The sequence below is a fragment of the Borostomias antarcticus genome, assembly GCF_949987555.1.
Source record: "Borostomias antarcticus genome assembly, chromosome: 12".
Classification (NCBI taxonomy): Eukaryota; Metazoa; Chordata; class Actinopteri; order Stomiiformes; family Stomiidae; genus Borostomias; species Borostomias antarcticus.
Window position 1 is genome coordinate 15285153 of NC_140245.1, and position 19275 is coordinate 15304427.

At 50.9% G+C, this 19275-nt stretch overlaps 1 protein-coding gene across 1 annotated transcript in view; it reads right to left on the bottom strand.

The window, feature by feature from the left end:
- Positions 1 to 4108: 4108 nt before the first annotated feature.
- Positions 4109 to 19275, bottom strand: part of cfap221 (cilia and flagella associated protein 221) — a gene marked incomplete at both ends in the record, with an annotated part of 21645 nt that continues 6478 nt past the window's right edge. The window contains 19 exons of the mRNA XM_084446440.1: positions 4109 to 4286; positions 4397 to 4456; positions 6414 to 6551; positions 6814 to 6950; positions 7991 to 8229; positions 8904 to 8974; positions 9902 to 10002; positions 10107 to 10265; positions 10810 to 10965; positions 12621 to 12728; positions 12838 to 12918; positions 13439 to 13536; positions 13640 to 13727; positions 15206 to 15301; positions 15492 to 15581; positions 16391 to 16478; positions 16609 to 16717; positions 16869 to 17001; positions 17200 to 17440. Of these exons, the coding sequence (XP_084302566.1) occupies positions 4109 to 4286; positions 4397 to 4456; positions 6414 to 6551; positions 6814 to 6950; positions 7991 to 8229; positions 8904 to 8974; positions 9902 to 10002; positions 10107 to 10265; positions 10810 to 10965; positions 12621 to 12728; positions 12838 to 12918; positions 13439 to 13536; positions 13640 to 13727; positions 15206 to 15301; positions 15492 to 15581; positions 16391 to 16478; positions 16609 to 16717; positions 16869 to 17001; positions 17200 to 17440 (2371 nt within the window). The remainder of the gene's footprint in view (positions 4287 to 4396; positions 4457 to 6413; positions 6552 to 6813; positions 6951 to 7990; positions 8230 to 8903; positions 8975 to 9901; positions 10003 to 10106; positions 10266 to 10809; positions 10966 to 12620; positions 12729 to 12837; positions 12919 to 13438; positions 13537 to 13639; positions 13728 to 15205; positions 15302 to 15491; positions 15582 to 16390; positions 16479 to 16608; positions 16718 to 16868; positions 17002 to 17199; positions 17441 to 19275) is intronic.

Here is a 19275-nt window from a genome sequence, read left to right on the forward strand (position 1 = left end):
TGCGGAACTCCGTGGCGTAGTCCGCTACTGAGCTGGAACCCTGGGTGAGGGCGGAGAGAGCAGCGTCCGCGTCCTGTCCGTGGACGTCGTGGTCGAACACAGTCCTGAATTCTGCCACGAAGGCAGTGTAGTCCTGCATGTAGGCAGCTGCGCCCTCGCGACCCGCCATGACCCAACGGCGAGCCCGTCCCGTGGTCAGGTTGGCAATGTAGGCTATCCGAGCCGACGCAGTGGAGTACATGCTTGGCTGGAGGTCAAACACGTACTCACACTGCATGAGGAACTCCCGGCAGAGGGTGAACGTCCCGTCGTAGAGGGCCGGGGAGGCGAGATGGGGCTCCCGGTTTGGTGGAGCGGTGGGGTTCAGGCACGGAGCCAGGCGGGCACTGACCGCGGTGACCTGGTCGGACAGGGTGCAGACCAGAGTAGCGAGGCCCCTCAGTCGCTCGTCCTGGGCGTGCTGTTGGGCGGATACCTGCTGCAGTTGCTCAGCTTGGGTCCGTGGGAGGGCTTGGAGTAGTCCGGGAGGTGCAGGTCTCTCCTCCATGTTGGCTGGGTCCAAACTGGCCAGATCTTACTGTGAGGGTTTGGTTTTGGGACCCAGGCGCAACAGGAAAGGAGGAGGCAAGGAACGGTAAAGCCCGGAGGGGCGATTTAATAAGATCAAAAAGGGGGATGTGGTAGTCGTACAGCCGATGGTCAGGCAGGAGCGTGGTAGTCGTACAGGCGATGGTCAGGCAGGAGCGGGGTTGTCGTACAGGCGATGGTCAGGCAGGAGCGGGGTTGTCGTACAGGCGATGGTCAGGCAGGAGCGGGGTTGTCGTACAGGCGATGTTCAGGCAGGAGCGGGGTTGTCGTACAGGCGATGGTCAGGCAGGAGCGTTGTCGTACAGGCGATGGTCAGGCAGGAGCGGGGTTGTCGTACAGGCGATGGTCAGGCAGGAGCGGGGTCGTACAGGCGGTGGTCAGGCAGGAGCGGGGTAATCGTACAGACGTGGGTCAGGCAGGAACTGGAGAGATGAGGAGGGGAGGCAGGGTGAGTGAGAGTAATCACAAACGGGGAACGGGAAAAAACACTACAAAATACGGGTAAGGAGATTGTAGGCTAGGCTATACTTTACCACAAGAGTATTATGGTAAGATCTGGCGATGAGTGGAGTGTAGACCAGGTTCTTGTAGAGGTTGAAGGTGATTGCAGAACGAGGGACAGGTGTGGTGATGATAATTGGAAACCGGTGAGTAGAGCCGCGCCAGCGTCATCGTCGGAGACGAGCGCGCCGTTCTTGTCTTTGCGCACGGGCCGATGTGCTGGGCATGTCGGGATCCGATTCTTCGTCACCGGAGAGGGAGGAGACTGCCGAGTCCGCGGAGCTGGCCGGAGACGGGGAACGCCCGGCAGTGGGGGGAAACTCCGGAGAGCCAGAGCGTTGTATGCCCGGGCTGATGCGACGTGCGGTAGAGCGCGTAGGACGCCCCGAGCGCGCAGCGGGCCCAGAGGGGAGAGATGGAGACGGTTGTGGAGGCGAGGGCATGCGAGCCGTAACAGTACTGTATTTTAGTCTGTAGAAGGAGCCCCCCAGCTTGGTTAGCGATGAGATCAACAGTTCAAAAGTGACTTATTGTGTTAGAATCGAATCCTGCACACATTATAACATGTATATACTGTAATGTACTACAGTAGTACTACAACAATCCTCCCTCCTGAGCACTTATTGTATTTTATTGTATTGTATTTTAGATTGCTATTCTTGCACTTTACCTTCAGCACTAGATTATGCTCTTAGTCACTTGTTTTAGAAAGAAGATGCACTTGTGAGTTCTGGCAAGTAGTAGTACAGTACATTGGCTTTTCCTACGTTAAATCCAATTATTGTAAGTTGCTTTGGATAAAAGCGTCAGCTAAATGACTGTAATGTAATGTAATGTAATGTATGTATGTATGTCCTGTATCAGGTGGGCTAAAACCAATGAAATGCATAGTGTATCACACAGTAGTAGGAAGGTGGTTGTGTTCATGTTGTGAGCAGGGACGTGTGTGGGGTTGTGGTGGGAGGAAGGTGGTTGTGTTCATGTTGTGAGCAGGGACGTGTGTGGGGTTAATGTGTGTGTGGGGAAAATAAAGAGCTAACGTTGAGTAACAGCCTGTTTTGTGCTCCTCCTCATCCTTTCTTCTGTTCCTCCCTGTGCTCCCCAGAGACTCTCGTCCTCTTCATCTCTGATGTTCTAATAGCTACGCAAACGTTCCCCTGCCTGGTTCAGAGGGGGCCGAGTAGGCCAGAATGGAAAACAACAACAAGTGCATGATGGGAGAGGGGGCGAAGCCGCATCGCGTACAGATTAGGGGTGCCGAGGAAAAAAAAACATGAAAAAACGCCCGCCATGGCAAGCGCCTGTCTGGCCTGTGCCAAGAAGCGCACCTGGGGGGCGGGTCCTGTACCGGGCTGGGAGGACCCGGGTGGAACACGGCATGGGTCCGAGAGACGCAGCTGCACGGGACAGGAAGTGGTTCCAGCCAACCGACGAGCGCAGACGCCTTTAAGAACCGAGGAGGAGGAGGAGGAACACGAGAGGAGAGGGACAGGAGAGAGAGGAGAGGAGAGTGACGCTACTCTGCCACGGGCAGCTGCACACCGCAGACACACAGAGGAGTTTACTACAGGGGGGGGTGGGGGGGTGCAAGGAAGAGCCGGGCCAACATACTGTGCTGTTACTTTAGCGTTTGCTTGGGACTGCCTGGAGTGCCAGGTGGGCGGGTTTTGATGCTTTTGCTAACAGCCCATTGGTTTCCATTGAGCCAGACAAGAGTCATCAAGCGCAGATAAATAACTATTTGAAATGAATGAAGAAATGATCTGAAATTGTATTTGGACCCAGTTCTGAACAGGAAACACACGCCTGGGCAGAGAGGAGTGTGGGAGGGAGATGGTGGTCGACACAGCAAGCCGATCTGGGCCATATATGGGCCAGAACTAAGCCATAAGTGCCACATTTGGTGCCCAATATGGCCCAGATCGGCTTGGGGCTGGGCACACCTCCGTGTAGGGGTCAATCGGGAAGTCGTGCAGCATCAATCTGTGTCCCCCTTGGAAAACCCACTCTCTCCTAATCGTGGTTCCTGCAGATTTCGACTTCACTGAACGACTATGCGTCGGCTAGTGGAAGCCGGGGAACTTCACTTGCTTAGTCTCTGTGGCTCTCTGTGGTGATCGTGAGCCGAAACATCTCCGAAGGGCCATCCAGCGGTCCCTCTGGTCACCATGGAGGCAGAGGCTTTAGGCTGTACTCCTTCGGAACTCCACGAAGCGTCGGCCCGTGGAGGCCAGGGACTATAATGTACAGCAGTCCCCCTGTGGCTCTCTTTGACGGTCTTAGTGGGCTGAGTTACCTCTGAGCGACTTCCCAATCGCGGCCCACTCTGATCGTCATAGAGGCAGGGGGCTAAATCGATGCCGTTCCCTCTTCCGGCACTCTGTGCCAAGCTGGCCCAGAAGGGGGGAACATCTAGATTTCGCCTCCCCCTACTATCACGCTTTCCACATGCTGTGGAAGGCAGGGGGCCCACCGAACAGAACACACTGCCAAAATTTCATATGCTGTATTTGCTGCATGCAAAATAAATGGGTCAATTTTGACTAAAGTGATCTCGACTGAATTGCCTTTGGCATGTTGAATTTCTTCAGCTGGCTCAGGAAGTGCTTCCTCTGCTGTGATTTTTTGGTGAGGGAGCTGATGAACAGCTCCCACTTGAGTTAACAGTTATCTAACTGATATTATTATCAGCAGCATTGCTATCTTTAGTAGATGGGCTACTAGTATCAGTGTAATGCTCTCCATCCAGCCAGTAAGAATACCCATAGAGCCATTAAATAAGGATTGAAAAGAGTAGAGAACAAGGGATGTTTGGGGCCCCATGTTTGTGTTTGCCTTGGGCCCCAAAATGACAAAATCCACCCCTGGGTGTGGCAGCAACACGCCACCGATGGAAATGACCTTGAGAAGTCTCAAACTGTCACCAGTGGTTATTATGAACAGCGTTTATTGTTTCTATCCATCAGTACATTTCTCTGAAGAATCAAACCTTGAAGATATAGACTCTGACCCCTTCTTCTCAGACAGAGCCCTGTTTGTGTTCTTGTGCGGACGGGGGGTGGGGCTTGTGTTCTTGTGCGGACGGGGGGTGGGGCTTGCCTGCAGCCTTCAGGGAGTTGAGTCGCGCTGTCACCCTGGCTCCCAGCTGGTTGGTCTGAGACGTCAGACACCGCTGCAGCTCACGCTCTCTACACTCCCTGGGCGAACGACAGACGTGTTCAACTTTGACCTGAAGTCGGCTGTGTGTTGATGCACGTCGAGGTGTGTGTGAGTGTGTGTGTGTGTGTGTGTGTGTGCGTGTGTTTACCTGGAGGTTGTCCCGGTGCTGAGGGGCATCATCTGGGGGGCCCTGCATGGGCTGAGAGAGCTGCTGGGAGAAAACAGTCTCCTGTCACCTCACAGCACCTACTGGAGCTCTGTCCTCTCTCACACTGTCTCTACTGTCTCTACTGGAGCTCTGTCCTCTCTCACACTGTCTCTACTGTCTCTACTGGAGCTCTGTCCTCTCTCACACTGTCTCTACTGTCTCTACTGGAGCTCTGTCCTCTCTCACACTGTCTCTACTGTCTCTACTGGAGCTCTGTCCTCTCTCACACTGTCTCTACTGGAGCTCTGTCCTCTCTCACATGGTCTCTACTGTCTCTACTGGAGCTCTGTCCTCTCTCACACTGTCTCTACTGGAGCTCTGTCCTCTCTCACATGGTCTCTACTGTCTCTACTGGAGCTCTGTCCTCTCTCACACTGTCTCTACTGGAGCTCTGTCCTCTCTCACACTGTCTCTACTGTCTCTACTGGAGCTCTGTCCTCTCTCACACTGTCTCTACTGTCTCTACTGGAGCTCTGTCCTCTCTCACACTGTCTCTACTGTCTCTACTGGAGCTCTGTCCTCTCTCACATGGTCTCTACTGTCTCTATTGGAGCTCTGTCCTCTCTCACACTGTCTCTACTGGAGCTCTGTCCTCTCACACTGTCTCTACTGTCTCTACTGGAGCTCTGTCCTCTCTCACATGGTCTCTACTGTCTCTACTGGAGCTCTGTCCTCTCTCACACTGTCTCTACTGTCTCTACTGGAGCTCTGTCCTCCTTCACATGGTCTCTACTGTCTCTACTGGAGCTCTGTCCTCTATCACACCGTCTCTACTGTCTCTACTGTAGCTCTGTCCTCTCTCACACGGTCTCTACTGTCTCTACTTGAGCTCTGTCCTCTCTCACATGGTCTCTACTGTCTCCACTGGAGCTCTGTCCTCTCTCACATAGTCTCTACTGTCTCTACTGGAGCTCTGTCCTCTCTCACATGGTCTCTACTGTCTCTACTGGAGCTCTGTCCTCTCTCACATGGTCTCTACTGTCTCCACTGGAGCTCTGTCCTCTCTCACATGGTCTCTACTGTCTCTACTGTAGCTCACTAACAGCACCTAGCTCTACCTCATCTCTCATACAGACGCTGTCTATTACGCTGAGCTTCAGCCATTTTGTGAACCCCGTTACAAGTGTCTCTTGGCTGAACGGACGGACATGTTGCCTCTCACAAGTGTCCCCACGGTCATCCGTCCAAACTGTTGAACTTCCGGTTTGAATGTCTGAATAACGGTCGCTAGCTCGGTAGCTAACTTGTCACCGATGTCAGTAATCATATAATATAGACATTTGTAAATAATTTGAATGAAAAAGAAGTTTAGAGAATTGAAAATCTTGCCCATGAACATTAGTTAGTTGGTAGCTGGTAGCTAACATTGGGAGACCAAGCTCCCAGCTAGCAAGCGTTCAGACCTTTTACCCGGACACTACTGTGTTTGGCAGCCCGGATGCATTTTGGCATGACCTTGCCATTGCTCTCTGGGGTAGCAGGCCAATGCAAAGCACATAACCTCAGATGCACTAGTCTCTCTCCAAATTCAAATATTACGTTGAATGGCTGCGCTCCGCATACTACATAATAGAGTCTGTGCCACTTCGCCGCCCAAGCTGGTGTTCTGAGGGCGTATCGACAGGTCAAAATTGAAAGAGTGAGGTCGTAGCAGCCAATAAGAGACACAAGCCCAGGTTAGATGGGCGGGGCCAGGTTGGGTGGAAGCGCCTGATCGCGAAACTCGTTACTGATTGGTCTCTCCGGGATTCCGGCGCTACAAATGAATGGGCAGGATTTGAACGCCAGACCCAGAGAGATCTGCAGCGTGCAGCAACGTAGTTAGCGTAGCTTATGAAAAAACTCTCCTGGATCTGCCGTTGAGACTCCAGATGCACAGACGTACCTGAGGACAGTCCCCCCGGTGTACCTGAGGACAGTCCCCCCTGCGTACCCGAGGACAGTCCCCCCTGCGTACCTGAGGACAGTCCCCCCTGCGTACCCGCCGTCGCCTTTAGCGCTGTCCTCCCTGGCTGGTCTGGGGGGAAAGGCCTCTGGCCCGGGGAACTCCGCCCTGACCATCTCCGGGGTGAGGGAGACCCCTGCGCTCTCACACCTGGCGGAACACACACACGGACCAGCGCACGGGCTGATGGGAACATTCCACACTGGCAGTACAGCGTGTGCCTGGATCTGCCAGGATTAACACACACTGCAGGGCTGTAGGGACGAATCAACTGGTTCTATTCGTGCCAGACATTCTCCATCAATCACAGCTGGTAAAAAAAAAGGTCTGAAGTAGTGAATACGAACGTAGGGGCAGCTCGTGTACTGTAGATAGATGGTGTGTGGTTTGGTGTGGTGTCGGAGGAGCTTACGGTCCGTCCAGTAGCTCGTCTGTCATGTCCTCCGGGAGGCCTCTCAGAGCGGGGGGCGCCGTCGCAGGGAGGAGCTCAGCGCCAAAGGGGTCGGACCTGAGGGAACACACCCACAACAGCGGCAGGCCCGTTAGGACCTGAGGGAACACACCCACAACAGCGGCGCTCGCGTTAGGACCTGAGGGAACACACCCACAACAGCGGCACGCCCGTTAGGACCTGAGGGAACACACCCACTACAGCGGCACGCCCGTTATGACGGAGGTGACGCGCTATGACGACTACTTTCTGTGACCTCAGCAGAGATTACCGTCATGTCTGCTACCCATTAAGCCATGAACCATAACGGCTACTACCCTGTTACTGAGACCAGCCCTCTACTCAACAGTTAGTTTAAAGTCGCACTGAAATGAAAAAAGCATTCTGTCCCTGTCTTTGGTTCACATAATTGGTCATAGTGTTCACCTATTCAACGATGTATGCCAAATTTACAAAATTTTACTTTTGTTGTAATCTTATATCAGTAAGTATATAATTTCGTACTTCCTGGAAAACGGTAGGTCACGTGCAATGACGACAACAGGTACCTTAGATTTTAGGCCAATAATCTCACGACATCCACCCGTCAATCAACGCTATCCTTCTATCGAATCTGTCTAAAGTTCTTAAAACCCGTCCACTTGTCAATGTTCCAATCAAATTCCTCTAAACATATGTCCCACCCTCATAGCTTGTTTGCATCGGAAATACGTCAAACTACGGAAGTTAGATGATCTCAAACGTCTGTTTCAGTGCGACTTTAAACTAAAACAGATGGCTTTTTCACAATAACATAATTCCTGCTTATAGAATACAATACCACACTAAAACAATCAGAGGAAGCTAAAACAGAAACACAGCTTATGAAATATCAAAATAAAACAGCATTACGGAATAAACAGTTGGCTCTAACCTAAAACAGAATTACTGCTTATTAAAATATCTAGCCAAAAACAATAAGCCTGTTACAGCATCAACACGTCTCACTGGTTGAATGGAAACTCTCCCATGTCTTTAGAAAACATGGAAGAACATTAGGAAAAACTCCCTTTGAGGACCGTTTGTGGATTTAAAACAGGCAGAGAACAACAGAAGCACAGATGCCGTGGATCTTCAGCGGGCGTCATCAAAACGTCACCAGTAGAAGAAGCACGTGTGTGTCGTGCCTCCGGCTGCGTTCGTCCAGGGTGTGATGAAGGGCGACGGGCGGTCCCAGGTCTTCGGAGCCCCGGGGGGCCGGCGACGGCAGGGCCACAGCTGTGTACCGTCCCCTCATTAAACACGCCGCGCTGCACTCCAGGCTTCGTTGGACGCCGCCCTCGACGAAGCCCGGGAAGCGTGACTGTCTCGGGCAGAAAGCGGCTGGCGTGAAGCCGGCTCCGGGGGTTTGGCGTCAGCGGCGGTAGATGGTTGGAGAAGCGAACGGAGACCCGCGCCCCCCCCCCCACTCGCGCAGTGCTGGAGCGTGAGTCTCTTGTGTTTCTATGGGAAGTGGAACGTGCTAGGGGACAGGACACGGCGGGCCTGGGGACGTAGCCTGACGTGGGGGGACGTGTCCACACGCCCTGCAGCTCTCTTAGCTAGGGGACAGGAGTGCGAGTCCCAGGATGGATGTGTGTGTAGAGGACGTACTAGAGTAGCTCACAGCTATACACTTCACCTCAGTGGTAAATGGTAAATGGACTACAAATGTTACTTACCTTTGACTGCACTTATTTTATTTGCCTTTCTACCTTAACGGACAAAGAGCTTTACAATGGCCTCTCATTCACCCATTCACACACACATTCACACACCAATGGCGGCAGCTGCCATGCAAGGTGCTAGCCTGCTCACTGGAAGTAAGTAAGTAAGTACAATTTTATTTATAAAGCACCCTTCGTAGCACGAGTGCACAGAGTGCTTTACAGTGGGAACATTAAAAACATCATAGTCCAATCAGATACATACAAGTGCACTGAATACATTAAAGAAAAAGAGTGCACATAAACATAGTGACATAAAAGAGGTCAAATTGGGGCAATTTGGGGTTCAGTGTCTTGCCCGAGTACCTTTCGACATCTGGACAGGAGGAGCCGGGATTTGAACCGCCGACCCTGCGGTCAGGTAGCCGCTCTGCCCCCTGAGCCACAGCGTGCCCGGTAGCAACAGAACACGAGACGTACGGTGCTACCGTACCTGTGTGTGTACCCTCTGCTTTTTACCGCTGACTAACAGGACACCCTCGTGACAAGCGTGGAGAAACGTGTGGAGTAGAGCATTCAGTGTTGTATATTGTTCAATGTTGGTTCATACATGAACTAGACAGCCATCACACATGTCCTCTGCCATCTGTCAGTTTTTAATGACATGAAACAGTCCTTAAAGGGGTAGTGTGCATTTTTTTTAAAGAAGTAAAACAGGGTGAGATTTTGTGCTTTAAGCTGATTGTTTGGTGTTGACAACCCAATAAAGATACAAGTGAAAAAAGGGGTAGTGTGCCATTTTCGAATATTTTTACATGTTTGGCATGACTTGGACATGAGCATTCCCCTGCCGATTGTTTTCACTGTTCCAACAGAGGACTATGTGCAAGTCACGCCAAACACCAAAAAATATTCGGATTGCGATACATTTCACAGGACAGCATACTGAGACTGGTAGGATTACACAACCTGCTTCCTGTCTCAGAAAGGCACATTTATCATAGTTGTTCCAACACATTTACGGGTGTCCCATTGACTTCCATTGTAGCCCAGCGACAGCCTGCTGAAAAACAGCAGCTAGCTCAATACTGGAACGATCAGTGAAATTATGGTCTCTATGTTTCAGGTTCATGGTAGACAGACCAAAACTAGGGCTAAATGTCCAAAACAGCACACTACCCCTTTAAGGTTCATGAGGACCACCTGGCTATACCATGTGCAAAGGTGTGTGTGTGTGTGTGTGTCTGTGTGTGAGGGTGTGTGTGTGTGTGTGTGTGAGGGGGGATATGCGTGTGTGTCTGTGTGTGTATGTGTGTGTGTGTTTGTATGCGTGTGTGCGCGCGTGTGTGTGAGAGGGTCCTTACAAGCGTGGCGCCCAGTTGCTGGTGAGGGTGGGTGTGCCGGACAGCGTGGCCAAGGCGGCCGAAGGGAACTTCTTCCAGGTCATGACCCCGCGGATCACGTCCTGCGGGAGAGGATGGGTCAGTGGGCTACGGACTGGCTAACGAGCCCAGGGAATGACAGAAAAGGGGGTTTGAAAGCTGTCAAAGTCATGTGAAGGGCTACTACCGCTCTGTCCAGGAACTTCTTCTGGGTGGTGGGGGTGTGGACGCCCATCACGCCGCCCTTCTGGACGGTGTACCTGGGCAGTGGGCAGAGGTGGAACTCCAGGTCGCACTCCAGATAGAGGGGCGTCGGCCTGAAGGCGTGGACGCCGGGGGCGGGGTTCTGCGGAACGGGGATCCACACACCACAAGCTCAGCGTCCGCCTGCCTGGTCAATGACCGCAGCACCGCCTGTGCGTTCACTGAAGAACGATTCCCCGAGGATAAAGTCTCCACATGGTTGTCCTCCAATAACGGGGATCAATTACGCGTCAACAGAATTAAATCAATAAAAATACACATTTTAAAAACCACTGCTAATGACAGCCCGGGGAACTGGGTGTGTCTGTACAGTATGTGACTGCCCTTATGAAACAAAAATATATTGTGATATATCGGAAAATATAATGCAATATATCAAACCATACATTTCCATATATAGGAAACTAGTGGTTATATTTTCCAATATACTGCAATATATGAAAAGCGCCAATTCCTTATGTATTGCATGCATGTTTCATATATTACTCTGTATATTTCCTCCATATATTTTACATACTATAATATATTGACAGTTAATATATAGGGGAATACATTTTCTTTGCATAATGGGTACAGCAGCACAGCCCTGCGCGACCTCCGAGGAGCGAGCGGTGGCCAGGCCTTACGAAGATCCGCAGGGGGTGTGCATGGGGCGGGTCCAGGAGGGCTCGGGGGGCCGTGAAGCTCAGGCCGGGGGTCTCCTGCTCCGGCTCCTGGCGTGCCTCGGGGCCGGCCGGCACGCCAGGCGAGGGGGGGCGCAGCACGGCGGGCAGCAGCTCGTCCTGAGGGGACAGGACACGCGTGGCGTCAGAGAGAGGGAGGGGAGGGATAGAGAGGCTTGTTGAGAGAGCGTTATTTACGCTGCGATCCATCGGTCTGGGAAGTGGTGAGGCGGGAGAGACGGAGAACGACGGCCCCCAGGAAGTAACCGCGGGACAGCAGACAACTACAGCTCGGAACAAAGATGGACGTCTGATAGCTTTGTTTGCCAAACCAGTAGACGCACTACGCGGTATTTTGCGCGTACAAAAGAGGTAGTGAACATGTCCTCAGATAACAGTTGCACTGCTGCGGAGAGCACGCCGGTCGGCATGGTTGCAGCTGTTCACTTAAAGGGGCAGTCACATGATGTCACTGTCACATGACGTCACTGGAGTGGTTTCCGTTTGATGTTTTTCCGCGATTTCGTCTTCCGTGCAGGGAAGCGGCTACGCTGACAGTGATTTTAAAAAGGGCCTGCGAACAGAATGACAGCGTTTAATCCAAATAATATTAACTTAAACAATCGCGACTGTTCCCTTTAACATGAGCTACTGTAGCTGGGATTGAGCTCTCAGAAGTGCTAATACAGTGTAGCAGAGGTCAGCCATGGCAAAATCATACAGCACATCTCCCAAATAAACACAGCGGTCAACAACACTATGTTCTGGCCTGACAGTGTTGGTCTGAGTGAATAACCCTCAGCGTTTTGGATGACGGAACGTCAGCGAGTCTTTCATTGGAAACCCATAATGTAATGTATGTGGTGTAAAAGTATACATTGTATCGACCGTCTCCGGCATTCAATACAGGGTTCCCACTAAGTCAAATATCAATTTCCCTGACTTTTCCCTGACTTTCAATGCTAAAAAGAATTTTCAGGACCTATGATGAACAACAACTGTTGACGAGCAGGAAGGGGACAAATGGGCGCTGAAAAATCAAGTGACCATAACAACCGCACACGCAATATGGGAAACACATAAAATAACCTGATAAAGAAAAATACTGCATGAAACATATGACATTTTGATAAATGGCAATTAAAATTTAAACATGCTACAAACAAAATCGCTTGATATTCCGTGACTTGAAAATGATCAAATCCCCTGACTTTCCATGTCTGAATGGACTTTTTAAAATCCGATGCTATTCCAGAACCTCCGTGACCCGTGGGAGCCCTGTCAGTAGCGCGTCACCAGAACCTTGTGACCCGTGGGAGCCCTGTCAGTAGCGCGTCACCAGAACCTTGTGACCCGTGGGAACCCTGTCAGTAGCGCGTCACCAGAACCTCCGTGACCTGTGGAAGCCCTGTCAGTAGCGCGTCACCAGAACCTCCGTGACCCGTGGGAACCCTGTCAGTAACGCGTCACCAGAACCTTGTGACCCGTGGGAACCCTGTCAGTAGCGCGTCACCAGAACCTCCGTGACCTGTGGAAGCCCTGTCAGTAGCACGTCACCAGAACCTCCGTGACCTGTGGAAGCCCTGTCAGTAGCACGTAACCAGAACCTCCGTGACCCGTGGGAGCCCTGTCAGTAGCACGTAACCAGAACCTCCGTGACCCGTGGGAGCCCTGTCAGTAGCGCGTCACCAGAACCTCCGTGACCTGTGGAAGCCCTGTCAGTAGCGCGTCACCAGAACCTCCGTGACCCGTGGGAGCCCTGTCAGAAGCGTCACCTCTGCTCCGGTGCGTAGGGTCCTGGGTAAGGTCGGGGTGATGTAGCTGGCCATCGCCTCGTAGACAGACACCGGCTGGTACCCCCTCAGTTTGTAGTGCTGGGGAACCTACCGGAACAACGCGCGTCACGTTAGAAGAGCACGTCTCACTGCGCTAACTTGGGAAGAGGCCGGCGGTACCGCGGCGTGCGTGGCGTGCGTGGCGTGCGTGGCCCACCTTGAGACTGAAGAAGGGAACGTGTGGTTGGATGAATGCGTCGCTGGGCTCAGAGGAGAGCGCTCCCAGGGCGTTGGGTGCCTGTTAGACGAGAGCAGGGAGAAGCAGATCTTCAGAGTGTAGTGTGCTCCGCAAGACGCCTCTAACCCTTTGAATACGACCGTAAATAAATAAATAAAATAAAAATAAAAAATACAATAATTTTTTTTTTTTTTTAAATCCAACATTCCAACACTTACTGAAAGCTGAGAAACTGTGCTTTCTAGTAATATAGGGAAAATCCAATTAATATTCAGAATGTTGGCACTGTACTTACAGGGTTAGAAGGATTCATGTGCAGTCTAGTGGGATTTGGCAGAAATTGAATGTAATTTCATAAGTATGTTTGAATTAGCGGCTCCCTCAATGGAGACCGTCATGTTGAATTCAATGTAATTGTATGGAGTAATCTGCAATCTCACCACTAGATGGCGGCAAGAGCTACACACTGCCCCTTTAAGGAGCAGTCAGGGCGAGGGGAATATGAGACGTCGGCGTCTGTCTGGCGTCACGCAATGGCTCCGAGCCAACGGCGAGCTAAACGAGCGGACCGGGCACTCACGAGCTCGTCGGCGTGGTCCGGGAGGGAGAAGACGGGGAAGGCGGAAGGAGAGACCCTCTCCGGCGGTATCTTCAGAAGGTCACGTCTCTCTTCTTCAGCTGTGGGACACAGGAACGGGCACAGCGGTGAGAAGGCTGTATCTGGCGCTCCCCGAGGGGTCAGTGAGAGGTGTGACCTGACCGGGGGGGGGGGGCTGCTGACCTGGCTCCGCCCGGGGGGGTCTCTTCACGCCGGGGGCCGGCTGCCGGAGACACGCCAGCCTGCTGGTCATGCGGCAGCGAATCACCACCTGAGAACCATCGGATCACGCGCGCGCACACACACACGCACACACAGCACAGACGCACACACACACATTAAAAAAGCACATGCTAAGCACAGTAGCACCAACTGAGGAGGCATGTTCACGACGGAGCCAGGATGCTCCTCTCCGTGGGAGTCTGTCCTGCCTGCTGTTCTACAAGATTTCAACTTGACCATTGTGGCTACCATGTGTTTCCTTTGTTGAAGTTTTCTTGCATCGATATTCCTGATTGATTGTTGGAGCATTATTTCTAACAATAGAGCAGATAAGAGCGGAAAAACCTGCCTCAAAACAGTAGTGTATCAAATCAAATCAAATAAAACTTTATTTATATACTGTAGTGCATTTCATACACAGAGGCAACACAATGTGCTTTACAGAGAGAAAATGGGGGATGGACAGTGATCCTACCCCTCATTTTCCAGAGGGAAGAAAAAAAATAGTTCATCCATCTGGGTCAATATAGATGAACTGTAAATTCCCTGACCTCTCTCAACGAGACGATGTTCCAGGAGAAATCAGAATTGGAATATGAATGGTTGAGATTTATGTGGGGTATGTGTGTGTTTACCTAGCATTTACAACACTGTTTTGTTGAACTTGGTACATCATCGTCAGCTTGTGAATACTGTAGCTCTTGCTGCATTGTGTATTGTGCCAAGGCCAGTAAACTAAACAGCTGCTGGACGAGTGGCCCTGAAACACCAGCTGGGTCCATTTCTAGGTCCCACTATGCTTCAACTAGACTGGCATGTGGCTGACTGCTACAGTGCTGTGCCAACCAGCTTACTGTAGGAGAACAGCTCACTGTCTGGCTTGTGGCTGTTATCACAGATTGGTGTACAGACTCTGGTGACCAGTGGTTTATGAGGAATCCTGTTGCGTTGAGTGGGACTGAGAGAAGACAGCCTATTGAGGGACAGAGCAGTAAAAGGCTGATTGAGGGACAGGGCAGTGATTGGCTGATTGAGGGACAGAGCAGTGATAGGCTGATTGAGAGACAGAGACAGAGCAGTGATTGGCTGATTGAGAGAGAGCAGTGATTGGCTGATTTAGGGACAGAGCAGTGATAGGCTGATTGAGAGACAGAGACAGAGCAGTGATTGGCTGATTGAGAGACAGAGCAGTGATTGGCTGATTGAGAGACAGAGACAGAGCAGTGATTGGCTGATTGAGAGACAGAGACAGAGCGGTGATTGGCTGATTGAGGGACAGAGCTGTGATTGGCTGATTGCGAGAGAGCAGTGATAGGCTGGTTGAGGGACAGAGACAGAGACAGAGCGGTGATAGGCTGATTGAGAGAGAGCAGTGATAGGCTGATTGAGGGACAGAGACAGAGCGGCGATAGGCTGATTGAGAGAGAGCAGTGATAGGCTGATTGAGAGAGAGCAGTGATAGGCTGATTGAGAGAGAGCAGTGATTGGCTGATTGAGGGACAGAGCGGTGAATGTCCGCTGCTCTACCTTCCGTGCCGCCTGCTGGAAGAGGCGCAGGGCTCTGTTCCTGACCTCCAGCTGACCGCCGGTGTAGACGCGGAACGCTGGCGAGACGGCTGGTGCCTGCGACACACACGCACACACACACACACACACACACTCTCACGCACGCGCACACACACACACACACGCACACACACACACACGTTGAGGCTGAAACGACCTGAGTCTAAGCAGGGGGACGTCCGCAGGACCGCGCAGCGTCTTCCCCACACCACGGCACCACACCTTGGGGACGCGGAGACCACCATACCTGTCCCACGCTGCGCAGAACGCGCCTGGCAGAGAGCTTCGGCTGGCCTCTGGCAAAGTCCCCCTCGCTCGTCACCTCCCCTCTCCTCACCTGGAGCACGGGCAGACAGAGAGGGTGATGAGGTCAGGACCCGCTCCAACACAAAGACACAGAACATCAACACTATGTTATGTTCAGGGGGGGGGGCGGTGGGTACTTAGTCTCTGGCCAGACCACAAGATTCCAGAGAGACACATAGGAGTTTATTCAACAGCCAAGTGGGCCTCTCCTCTGGTGAAAACAAAGGGTCCTCATAAAGCAGGCGGTGTGTAAATATAGCGTTCTAAACAGAGCGGCGAGCGGAGAGGAAGTGCTGGTCAGTCTCCATGAGTGCTCTGTCCACTGTTCCTCTTTCCAAGGAGACGCAGAACACCAGGCAAACGGAGACGGCATATTCCAAGTGTCCTTTTCAGACGACGACGGCGGAATTTACACACTTCCTTGGACAGTATCAACAATCTAGCGTGCTACAGCCCTCTTTCAGCCATAAATACTTTCACCGATATTTAATATCTTTTTTTCAATCAATCCTCCCTCCTCAGCACTTATTGTATTTTATTGTATTGCACTGTACTTTAGATTGCTATTCTTGCGCTTTGCCTTCAGCACTAGATTATGCTCTTAGTCACTTGTTTGATGCACTTGTGAGTTCTGGCAAGTAGTAGTACACTGGCTTTTCCTACGCTAAATGCAACTATTGTTAGTCGCTTTGGATAAAAGCGTCTGCTAAATGACTGTAATGTAATGTAATGTAATTACCTACAGTGTATGAAAAAGAGGGGAAATTGAATTCAAAGGAAAAAGACAAGGGCTTTTTTTTTACGGTTAACATCTGAGTGGTTTGGGATAGCGAGTCTTACCGTGTACTCATAACCTGCTACATCCCTCTCCTCTAAGACCTGGAGCTTGGTCTTAGCTGAGAGCGCGTCCTTCCCAAGACGGACTTGCCTTCGTCAGAAAAACACGAGTGAGCTTAATGACATGTTCGGCGAGATCGACATTTGACCGATATAACACATGCTATTGGAAAATCACGCATACAAACATTTAACACACACACACACACACACACACACACCATCGGAGGTGACTGGACCTCTCTTCCTGGACGTCCTGTCGAACTTTGCTCTCAAAGAAGGCCTCCTTCATTTGTCTAGTCTGCTGGCCCAGGTGACTTTGGGACATGGCTTCACACCGTCAACAACATGAAATCAAAACAGTTAAGAACACACTCCTGAATAGATGATGGTGGGCTAACATTCACTCCTGTAATCATCCCTGTTTACTTTGTCAAATGAACGACCAAACTCGTCCCTTCACTCGTACCATGACACGTACCTTCTCTGAGATCTCTGGAGCTCATCTTGTCTGTGGGTTGTATCAGCATCTTGGCCACTCCAGCGGGCGTGAGCAGGTCAACCTTAGTCTTCAGGCCTGGCTGAACATCAGTGTCCCTCTTCTCCCGGACAGCCTGTTGAGATGAACACCAATCACATGGTGGAGCCACATTCAATCTAAGAAGCACGATAGGTAGAAATAGGCCGGGTCACTGGGTCTACTTGTTCTGTTGCTACATTGTATGTTTTCAATGTTGTACATTAGCATTGTTTGTCATTTGTAAAAGAGGATATTGAAATATGATGAAACCGTCTAGAAAAGAATGTTCTACCTTTGTGTTCTCAGGAGTGTGTTTGGACCCGAGCTTCTCAGGAGTGTGTTTGGACCAGAGCTTCTCAGGTGTGTGTTTGGACCTGAGCTTCTCAGGAGTGTGTTTGGACCCGAGCTTCTCAGGCGTGTGTTTGGACCCGAGCCTGGCTCTGGTCAGAGGCTGTGTCAGGGCGCCGGGTGGAGGCCTGCCGGCCTCATTGGATGTCTCCTCTGCATGTCCCGCGCCTCGCTCCTGCTGACCGCTACACAAACACACAGGACCGCTACACAAACAGTACCGCTACACAAACACACAGGACCACTACACAAACACACAGGACCGCTACACAAACACACAGGACCACTACACAAACACACAGGACCGCTACACAAACAGTACCGCTACACAAACACACAGGACCACTACACAAACACACAGGACCGCTACACAAACACACAGGACCACTACACAAACACACAGGACCGCTACACAAACACACAGTACCACTACACAAACACACAGTACCACTACACAAACACACAGTATGGGCTACACAAACAGTACCGCTACACAAACACACAGTAATGCTACACGAACAGTACCGCTACACAAACGCACAGTACTGCTACACTAACAGTAGCGCTACACAAACACACAGGACCACTACACAAACACACAGTACCACTACACAAACACACAGTATGGGCTACACAAACAGTACCGCTACACAAACACACAGTAATGCTACACAAACAGTACCGCTACACAAACACACAGGACCGTTACACTAACAGTAGCGCTACACAAACACACAGGACCACTACACAAACACACAGAACCGTACCAGCCACAGACCATCGCCACAGTAGCACACAGTCTGGCCACAGAAGCATTCTCACTGATCAATAACTTAGTATTAATAGAAAGTGTATTTTCACCATATACAGTATAACCAGTACAGATACCCTGTAATTCTTGTTATTGCATGTCTTTACAGTATCTTATCTGCACTAATCACTTCCTCCCTCCTAGGTACGCAACTAGTCATTATAAGGTAAGTAAGTAAGTAAGCAGAAAGCCCAGTAGCCTATAGGGCAGAAGCCTATTTCCTGATTCCTTAGTGTGAGGCAGCTTGAGGTACAAGTACACCCCCTGGACATGATAGTATGTCGCAGGGACTTACTCCCAATCTACCATTTTGTATGACTCGGCCGAGGATCGAACCCCCAACCTCCCAATCTCAGGACGGACTCTCTAACCACAAGGCCACTGAGCTGGTCTGCGACATTACAAGGGGTTTGTCAGAAAACCTTTACTCAGTGACACAGGTAGCAGTGTTCTGAGATGCTACAGTGACCGCTGCTAATCACGTCTTAGATGTTGGGACTCAGGGAAAGAGCAGATATAAATGATCAAAATCCACTTAGAATTTGGGTCCAGGGAAAATCAGACATGCGATTATCTGGTCCAACATGCATCCATTGAACGCTTCACAATGTGGACATCAGGCCAGCAGGTTTGGCCTCATGAATGATTAACTTCCCTGAGATAACACAGCCAGGTGAAACCCATCCCCTAACAGTGATAGATTACCCCCCCGCTTTCTCATGGGAACCGCGTCCAAAAAACAATGTGTTATACAGAACAGCCTTCTTATCAGTACAGTTTATACAGTATGAACGAGATATAGGGGTCCTGAGGACGGACCAGGCTGGCCCAGTCTGAGAGTACAAAGTACCGTCACATCAGTACATGTCAGTCTCTCGCTTCGTGAGAAATAAGGGATATCCACGCACTCAGCCCCAGTGAAAACGTATTAAATACAGCAGATCAACGTCATTATATTGGAGCTGAGTGTGTGGCTATCCCTCATTTCTGGTAGTTATGCTACCCTTACCGGCACCTCAACTTTGGGTGTACGCTCAACTAGCTGTGTATTAGGCTCTTAGTTCTAACAATAAAGTTATTCATTATATTTACAAAGCACTTTTCATTGGGAAACAATCTCAAGCTCTGAAAAACATTGGCTCCTTGCCTCCTTCCCAAATGTGTTAGCTAACATTAACATTACCTCAATTCCTGAACTTAACCCAACCC